Source organism: Perca fluviatilis, chromosome 13 (genome assembly GCF_010015445.1).
Source record: "Perca fluviatilis chromosome 13, GENO_Pfluv_1.0, whole genome shotgun sequence".
NCBI lineage: Eukaryota > Metazoa > Chordata > Actinopteri > Perciformes > Percidae > Perca > Perca fluviatilis.
The window spans coordinates 15,840,722-15,850,267 of record NC_053124.1 but is presented as its reverse complement, the minus strand read 5'-3'; the positions used below and the strand labels follow the sequence as shown (position 1 = coordinate 15,850,267).

The window sequence follows — 9,546 nt, the reverse complement described above, 5'->3', positions numbered from 1 at the left end:
TTCTGTGTCTGTAGCTGCTGTGAGGAGAGAGAGGGGGGAAGGTGGAGGGCGGGGGAAGGTGGAGGGTGGGGGTGTGGCCTTGACCAACTGCCACTTTGAAAGCCATGATGTCTCTCTTTTTCTCATGGGTGGGCCAAATTCTCTGGGCGGGAAAAGCAGAGAAAGGGGAGGTAACCTTGCTCTTTATGACCTCATAAGGAGCAGATTCCAGATCGGCCCATCTGAGCTTTCATTTTCTCAAAGGCAGAGCAGGATACCCAGGGCTCGGTTTACACCTATGGCCATTTCCAGCCACTGGGGGACCATAGGCAGGCTGGGGGAACGCATATTAATGTTAAAAAAAAAACTCATAAAGTGAAATTGTCATGCCATGGGACCTTTAATGCAACTAGACAGCTATTTAACACTATCGCTTGAGAAAGATGTTTTATAGTAGGGTATAGTTAAAATAGATGAGTGAAAAACCCTTTCAGATATTCAGTTCTAAAATGGAACACCAAAATATGTGAAGTGAAAATATATGCTCTAATGTTAAAGTATCAATGTCATAGAATGCTTCTCAGTTTTTGTGTCCAAAAAAAAACTGTATTACATGGATAAATATAATTTAAAATTCGGAGGTGAGTGTCTCTGGCTTCTGGTGACTGAGCATTAGCTTTATTAAATTCAGTATGCGACCTGTAGCCATAGACAGCATGTAGCCATAGACAATAAGAATGTAGCATGTAGCAGACGCGCAGTTCCCATAGGCAGTGTCAGTTATGGTCCGTCCACAAGATGGCGACATTTGACAGGCGACGATTTCGGTTGGTTAACAGGTTAACAGCGAGGACATCCACGTCACTTCCTCTTCCTTGTCCTTGGTTGGTTGCAGCATCTTCGCTGTTCGGGAGAAACACATGGCTAAACTGAGTAAAGAGACCAAACAGCGGCTGCAGCAGCTGTTCCAGTGCGGCCAGTTTGTCATCCGATGGGGTTTTATCCCAACCGTGTTGTACCTCGGTCAGTATCCGAACCGGAGCGGGGGAATACGGCGGGCTCGGGAGACATACCTCGCTAACGTTAGCAAATTAGCGTAGCACACTAGCTAGCATTCACCTAGGATAGGCAGCTAACGTTAGTAACGTTACACTTAAAATGACCCGCTCTACCCTCTGGAGTGGTAATATAACGTATGTAACGTTAATGCATGTGTGTGTAAAGAAGTGAAAGCCATATGATTAGCTAGGTGGGTGAACTGCTGAGTCAATGCATGGAGTCCAAACGGATATGATGAAACTGTCCATCCATCTCCTCGTGAAAACCATAGACCGTATATAAACGTGAAAACAAGCTGTGGCACCATTAACTGGGGATCATTTGATATTAAGTTTTTTTTCCCCGAAAGAATACTAGCCGGTCAGAGAGACCTCTATGTCTATCTTGTCTGTGATGAATTAAGGGTGGTGTGTGTAAGCTCCTATCTGCTTGGATCTGTCTGAACTGTTGACCTTGAATGAGCCTACTTGTGCAATAAGTCCTGGGTAACGTTAGTTGGTTTAAAACGGTTCCTCTCAGAAGTCCAAGACATGCCTGTGTACAAGTATTTGTATTTTGTTGTCAAATGTTACTTGGGTTGCTAAACTACCTGGTTGTGGTATTTGGAGAAAGATGGGGAAGTTCAGACTTTTGAATGTGTGACCTCACAGCCGATGGAGTTGCCATCTGTGAATGAATCTAATGACTTCAGCATATTGGAAACACCAACGCTAATTTCATACTTTCTCCCCTTTCGTTTTTTTTTTATCATGCATATCTCTCTTGCAATTCATTTAACTTCTTAAGAGTAGAATTATCTTAAATTGAACACGTCATTTCTTGCCACTATCTGAATAACGCTGCATATTTCAGGAATTCATAATCTGATAGTGTTTTTTTTAAACCCTTGTGTTGTCTTCCCGTCAACCTTGACGCCTTTTTTTCACAGTTTGTTTTTGCTTTTTTCCATCGTTTTAAATTGTTACATTTTTCTTCTTCACATTTTCAGTGCTTATTTCTACGTCCCATATTTTCTGATATAAAACTAAAATTAAAAACGGGTCAATGTGACCCGAAGTCAACACAAGGGTTAACCTCTGCTCTGGCCAATGGGAATTCTCCTTTTCTTTCTTGATATTTTACAGAATAAACAATTTAATTGATAAATCATAAAATATTCCATTGAAAATAACACATTTGATTGTTGACTGGCTTGGTTTGAATTGACAAGAGTGGTTGAACACGGGTCAGATAACCCGGGTTATTGGTGTGAAAAAAAGGTATTCGTCATAGTTGACTCAGTCCATGAACTATGAATGAAGATTTAAAAAAAATACTAAGGAAATGTGTATATTTTATGTGTGTGTGAGACCTTTTCACCCTTTATCCACAAAAATGAGATCCACGAGACCTTGGATGTTGTCAGAGCTCTGATGCAATGATGCGGTTTAATTAAACCCGGGTTTATCTGCTGACCAACTATAACGACTCAGTGAAACACTTTCTAGGTTATCCGGTGGTGAACAGATCATTTAAAGTGCATACACATGCATTTAATTGTTAAATGTATTTTATTCCAAGCTATGGGCCATACTGTACAGTTTATATGCCATTTTGATTTTCTATAATTCTTGCAGTAGCTAGCCATAATTTATTTTGGATGAACTAGATTGTTTTTGCTGTTAGAATTTTCTTGGCATTATTCTAAAATGTAAACCAGTATGCTTCAATTCCTCTTTACGGCTTTGATTTACAGGTTTCAAACGAGGAGCCGATCCAGGAATGCCTGAACCCACAGTCTTGAGGTAAGGACAGATTGGTGTGTCATGCGTTTTCAGAAGCAGCAAACCAAATGGTGTTATTTTTTTTTAATGAATGTAATTGAATTTACTGTTCTATTCTAACTAGTTGCGTACAAGCAGTTTTAATAACTGGCAGCAAAGTAAAATCTGTAGTTCTACGTGTCGTGGTGTATGTATTAAGACTGTGGAAACTGAACAATTAAAAACCTAATGATTTTTTTTTTTGGACATATGGTTTTCCGTAAATTTTGGAGGGGTATTTTTTGTCATTTTTGCATAGAAATACGAGACATTTTATAGACATCCCCAAACTACATTCCCTCTGTACCCAAAGTCTAATGCACAATACTACATTTTAATTAAATCAAGCCAGAGAAAACACCTGATATCGTGCAATCCAGTCATCATCCCTCGCCAGCCAAAACCAAAGGTTACTCTTGCTGACCTACAACTACAGTCCGTCTTGTAATAATATCTACAAGTCAGAAATTTGTCGTAACACATATTTATACAGTCACAAAGTACACCATGATATGTGAAAAATGAGCCCATGTCTTACACAAGAATCCTCAGTTTGTCTTCCTTCTATGTAGGTCAGGTTTTGCAGCACATCTCTTTTAATTTATTGAGGTTCATGTCTTTGAGTACTCTCCATATTGAAGGAATCGCACATTTGGCTTGTAAAACGGATCAACTAGTTTACATTTCCTTCTTTTTACTCACAATGATTCCTGATAACGATAGAAATAAGTTGAATTCCCCTTTCTCCAAACCCTTTGAGCTTTGGACACCTTGTAAACCCTGAGCATCCATTTCCTCTAGATATTGGCTATTTTCAGCTGCAGTAAGCATGCAATAAGGTGGATTTAATACTTTTTACAGTTAGTAACTGGAAATGAAATGACATGATGATAAACTTTTCAGTGATGATACGTCAGCACTCTTTAGTGAACCGTGGAGTACCGGGAGTCTAGTTGAACTTTTTTTATTTTTATTTTCTGTAGTTTGCTATGGGGCTGAGGAGTGTCTCCACACAACCGGTCCCCTCACCTCATCGAGACCATGCGGCCCACCTGTCACTGGAAATCCAAGAAATGGACACTATTTTTCCCTTCCCACCATAAATCATACTATCCAATGTCTGAGAAGGATTGCTGTGTGTGGCCGTGCTGTACGGAGAGTGTCGGCTACATGGATGGAGGATATTTGGATTAACGAGCGGGATTCAAGATTGCGTCCTTTTGTAGTGTTGACTGGCCTGTATATGGCTGGTATTTTGTGACAGCGATGTTTGGATATACCATTCCATGTTTTTCCTCTTTATTTGTAATTTAAGATATCGGAGAATAAATCTACAAAGAAATGTCACTCTTGTCTTTATTACCAGGATGCTTTTTTTTTTATTATTATTTTTTGGGCTTTTCTGCCTTTAATTTTTGACAGGACAGCTAGGTGATAAAGGGGAGAATGAGGTGGATGACGTGCAGGAAATCGTCACAGGTCGGATTCGAACCCTGGACCTCTGCGTCAAAACCTCTCAGTATACGTGCGCCTGCTCTACCCACTGAGTCAACCCGGCCACAGGAGTCATGTTGATGCTTGAATCTTAAAACAACCAAAACTGGGTCTGTATTGTAAAATTGGTTGAATTAATGTAAAAGCAGTAGAAAATCCAGAATATGAACTATAATTGTATGTTTAAGTGATTTGTTGTGGTCCATGTTTTAAAGTTTGGAGATTCCACATAATTCTGAAATAATGATTCATAGTGCACTGCTGACAACACAATTTGGTTGTATCGGTCTGACCGACTGATCATATTTTCCAGCCTCCGACGAACACGCATACATAACGGTAATGGTTTTGAAATGTGTTGCAACCCTGCGAAGACATGGAATGTGTACAGTGTTGGATTGAAGTAACGTGTTTCTTATTTAAACATGGGCATTTTATTTCTGCATGTGTATAGAATATTCCTTCCAGTCACGTATTGGTCATGCACGTTCAAAACACAGCTTATTACATTGTAATTAAATCAACAACAAAGTCAGTTTAATAATTGTAAATAAATAATAACCACCACTGTTAGTATAAAATCATTCACAAAAATATGGGATGAATTTTCCAAAAATGTTTTCTAATAAAAACTAAAGCAATGCTGCTTACGTAATATCGTCAGAATCTAGAAATGAATCAACACTGAAAATCATAAATAAAAAAAAATGCCTTTCTTAGAGCAAGAAACCCCACATTCATGGATTTTCCTATGACTAATAAATAACACTTTTTAGCCAAATATAAATAGGTTAAATAAGTTGTGCAATAGTGGGCGATTCAAGCCCTGGTGCCTTTTTAAGATTTACACAATCAGAGATTGCATCTGCATATACAGTCGGTGCACTCAGAGCATTTCCCCCCCTAGAAACAAAAATAAACCCTTGTGAAGACAGTAACAGAGTTAGCAACACCCGCTTTCCCTGCGGTATTCCTTCATAACTCATTTTTAATACTCATCTTTTCAACATTTGGTTGAAAGTGATGGGTGTCACAGTCCTGTTGGCCTGACTTTGCCTGCGCTCCTTTTTAGTAATCACTGTTTTGCCTTCTAAGAGGAAGTAGTGGAGCTGGCGCAGGATGCTGTGTGCAGTCATCCTTCTGTTGTACTCGGAGGGGTTGTCGAGGTCCCTGAGCAGCTGCGCCTCCTGGCTGCTGGTCAGCGCTGTGACCTGGCCACGGTTTCTCATCTGTGGGGCACAAGGAACCAAGTGGTAGAACATGACTAGGCAGTGCTGTTTCATAATAATAATCATAGGATGTAATCCAATCCATTAAAAAGTAATTTACAGTAAGACATAATCAAAAGTGGACACACTTGATGCAAACAAAATAAAAAAATTAAAACTTTTTAATAAATGAGCTATAACCAGTGGTGGAATGTAACTAAGTAGATGTACTCAATTACCGAGCGGTTTTGAAGTACTTCAGCATTTATGTTTTGTTTTACTTTCACTCAACTACATTTATTTACCAGCTGTGCTTACTTTGCAGATGTCACTAGTATGCGAGATTAGCTGCAGATAGACAGACGGATGCACACTAACGCGAACACGTGATCTCTTTCCAGGCTTACGTCCGGGAGAAATAATAATCCAATAATGTAATAAGGAATAAAATAGCACTGACAGGGGCCATTTTGCTCATTGAGTAAGACTTTGTGCTGAGGCACTTTTAGCGCGTTGACATTTTGAATGCAGGATTTGGAGTATTGTTTTTACATGAGGATCTAAAAAAATACTTCTTCAACCACTGGCTATAACAAAGATGAAAAGCAAAGACAGTGGCAGGGCTGATACAAAAGCCACCAGAGTGCATTAACGCAGCTACAAATTGCAATATGAAAGACAATATGCAGAATCTCAGACCCACCTTTCGTTTGATCAGGTTGATCAGGAGGCCGCCGTAGTATCGGAACTCTTTGCAGATTGAGTTGCCGGGGTACTCCTTCTCCACATACTTGAGAAGAACTGTGTAAATAAGCAGGCCGTGAAACATCCTGTGGAGACAAGCCTCCTGGAAACGGCAAAGATAATCACTGTTAGAGATCAACCTAACCCCATCACTTAGTGTCTTGTATCAGTAACAGGATAACAAGGGAGGACACACACTACCTTGCTGAAGTTATAGTGAGAGCAGCGTGCTGGAAGTGAGGTGTTGTTGTTGTAGTACTCCAGAAAAATATATTTAAAGCCATATTTTTTGAATTCCTCTTCAAACTGATGAGAGGAGAAATGATACGAAGAAAATGGTCAGGAGTGCAATTTACTTTTCACCTGCTTAGAAAGTGAGACACCACCAGTCAGCCCACTCTAAAAATGACTCAGTAAAACTTGATAAGAAAGAACGTCACTCATGTAAGCAACTGCAAAAAAAAATACCATAGTTCAGTGAAATTCATGCAAGATAAAGTCACAGGTTCATACGCATTTTAACCAATACTTTTCCATGACTTTTTCATGACTTTTCCATGACTTTTTGGCAAATTTCCATGACTATGTGTTCCTGAAAATGTCAGTCGACATTATACAATAAGAATACTACTCTGTGTTAAAGTTTACCCTCAGAGGTTTAACTATAAAATGAATGACAATGTATGTGGTTCATATTGGGATTCATAATAATCGCTCCCAGAATACAACGCTGAGGTTAAGACGACGTGAAAATACATTTATTAATGACATATTATTATGCTGTGTTAACAATTCCATGACTTTTCCAAAACGTTCTGGGTCTTTTTATGTTTCCAAAACCTTTCCAGGCCTGGAATTTGCATTTTTCAAATTCCATAACTTTTCCAGTTTTTTTCAAAACGTATGAACCATGTAAAGAGCCTACCTCCTTCTTGTGGCGTTCGGTTGCGCCAAGAATCGAGGCCCAGACCGGGGAGGCGCTCAACAGGTCGGAAGGCATCATCATCTCCTCCTCCTCACCTGAGGCGTCACCTGCCGGGCTGTCGGTGGGCGCGTCTTCAGCTGGAGCTCCGGGAGCGCACAGCAGCAGAGCGCACAGCATCACTGCCGAGAGCAAGTACGCGTCTGTGCGGAGAGGAAAAGCGTGAACGACTGGATGAATGATAAGAAGGAAGAAGAAACGCAGGAAACGTGCGCGCCACCGGCTGCAAATCACTTACTTGGTGAAGAGGGCATGTTGCGCTGCTGAGAAGCACTTGTTGAGTTTCCGCTGATGCTGAGGGCTGCCAGGGCCAGAAGGAGTTGCCTTGTCTTTGCGATGGGCTGTCATTTTATATTCTTCAGACTGTAGGGATTTCCCAATACCTTCCTGCTACAGACACACAATTAATAGGCTAGTTTGCGTCAAGCATCCGGTTCGGCATGCGTTGGTGGTTGATGTGATTTTGGTAAGGATTTCGAGTGTTTGCACTTTAATGTACAGTGTGCACACACACACACACACTTACACGCACACACACAGTCGGTATTGACAACATTTAGGAAGAAATAAATTCCTATGATATTTTCAGCCAAATAATTTAAAGGGAAAATCCACTCTAAACCATACATTTGCATATCAGTATTCCAACAGCTTGTAGTGGTAAAATCAGCATAGATGAAAAAAATCGGTGACGAGAAGTCAAATTTCCGGTGGATTTTTAATTTCAACAATACTCTGAGGGATTACTGCCTATTCCAATCAACTCTCTGGGGTAGACGTAAGACTTTCTTCCCCAATACTAGCAACACTTGTGTAATGTAATATGTTCTTCCCCTTACTGCAGCTTAAATAATATATAATTCACAGTGATGTTCTGTGTCATGTTCCTGTTCCAACATTAGTCGTGATACTAAACTTTTCAATGTGTCAATCTTTGATAGTTGTTCAGGGCGTTTGAAGGAACGTTTAGGATGCGGTAGTGCTTTACGTGGGTTTAAAGGTTGATGCTTTTACTACTGTTTTTATTCCTATATGTAAAATGTATGCAGCCAGCCAACCATCTATCTATGATCAAAGGCTGGATATTCTTAAAAGTATTGTGCATCAGTTATTAGATGTTTTGGCAGATAATCTCAGATAGAGGGACTTAGTCCCTCTATCTAACAAGACATTTTCAGAACTGGATTTATTTTTTTATTTTTTTTTAGCTACGCTGACGGCGAGGCTCTGGGGGTGGCAATGTTGGTCAGTCGGTTGGTCGCTGGCCCACCACTTTGGTCCAAACTGAAATATCTTTAACCAACTATCCAACTATTAGATTGATTGGCATGACATTTTGTATTTGTGATAGGCTATTATACTCTTATGATGAATTATAATGACTTTGGTGATTCCAAAACGTTTTATTTAGCGTCTCTAATTTGTTAGTTTGCCCATCACTTGGGTTTTAAAGTAGCTAGCTACGAGGAACTTTTAAATGTTTCTTAAACTGTTTAATTTTCCATCTGATGATCATAAATGACCACCGCAAACAAGAAAGAACGCCTTTTTATATAGTTTTTATGAATGCCTCTGCCTGGGTCACAAACCCATTAGGCTAGCCTAGGCCGACTGTAGGCAGACCGGCTCTACAGTCACTCATTCGGATGGCTCACAGATTTCACTGTAACAGTGGAAAAGCCTTTGTTTGAGTGTCCAGTCAGGTAAAATGTAGCAGGAGATTGCTTTATATAGGCCTAATTGTATTTTTATTTTATTTTAGAAGTTAGCGTTTGTAGTTGTGGCTGACAGCGGGGCAGGGCCGTCACACAAAAGAAGGAAATTAAACCAAGAACAACTTAAAGCTAAAAGGGAGAGTGACGCACGTCGGGCGAAAACCCAACTCAACCTCGGTCTGGCTTTCAACAGAAAAAGACAATTACGGGATTGTAAAGGATTCAAAACCCACCATAAATTGTTCCTCTTCCTCCTAGACAGGTATGTAATATGTCTATTTCATTCATAAAATAACTTTATAATGCGAGACGTCTGTAGCCTACATGAAATGACGCGTCCCCCTTCCATTTAGCGCCCAGTTTTTATTTCTTTTCAGTCCGTGTTTGTGTTAGCCTACTATCTTCTTTTTGTCCCCCTGGACTTGTGTAGGCTACAGCATCCGTGGGTTTCATGAAAGGCGCTGTATCAATCTAAGTTATTGTTATTATCATTACGTTTATTGCTACAAAAAACGCTTGAATACATTGGCTCATCCCTATCCCTTTCCTGGAATGTTCTCCCT

General features: G+C 40.0%; 2 protein-coding genes across 2 annotated transcripts; one reads left to right on the top strand and one right to left on the bottom strand.

Moving 5' to 3' along the window:
• Positions 1-834: 834 nt before the first annotated feature.
• tomm7 (translocase of outer mitochondrial membrane 7 homolog (yeast)) lies at positions 835-4,187 on the top strand. Its single transcript, XM_039821187.1, has 3 exons — positions 835-1,002; positions 2,774-2,822; positions 3,824-4,187. The coding sequence occupies exons 1-3, from the start codon at positions 900-902 to the stop codon at positions 3,837-3,839; spliced, it is 168 nt and encodes a 55-aa protein (XP_039677121.1). The 5' UTR covers positions 835-899; the 3' UTR covers positions 3,840-4,187.
• Positions 4,188-4,933: 746 nt separating this feature from the next.
• Positions 4,934-7,522, bottom strand: il6 (interleukin 6 (interferon, beta 2)). Its single transcript, XM_039821186.1, has 5 exons — positions 7,507-7,522; positions 7,212-7,411; positions 6,488-6,592; positions 6,246-6,389; positions 4,934-5,563 (listed from the first exon to the last, which is right to left on the bottom strand). Exons 1-5 carry the CDS (start codon positions 7,520-7,522, stop codon positions 5,330-5,332), a joined length of 699 nt encoding a protein of 232 aa, XP_039677120.1. The 3' UTR covers positions 4,934-5,329.
• Positions 7,523-9,546: the final 2,024 nt, after the last annotated feature.

Bases quoted from the DNA above. Each gene is read 5' to 3' on its own strand.
- tomm7 (XM_039821187.1), top strand. From the start codon at position 900: ATGGCTAAACTGAGTAAAGAGACCAAACAGCGGCTGCAGCAGCTGTTC. The intron at 1,003-2,773 runs GTCAGTATCCGA...TTTGATTTACAG, and splicing joins CCCAACCGTGTTGTACCTCG to GTTTCAAACGAGGAGCCGAT.
- il6 (XM_039821186.1), bottom strand. The intron at 6,593-7,211 runs GTAGGCTCTTTA...TCCTCTCATCAG, and splicing joins CCGAACGCCACAAGAAGGAG to TTTGAAGAGGAATTCAAAAA. The intron at 6,390-6,487 runs GTAGTGTGTGTC...TGCCGTTTCCAG, and splicing joins CTCACTATAACTTCAGCAAG to GAGGCTTGTCTCCACAGGAT.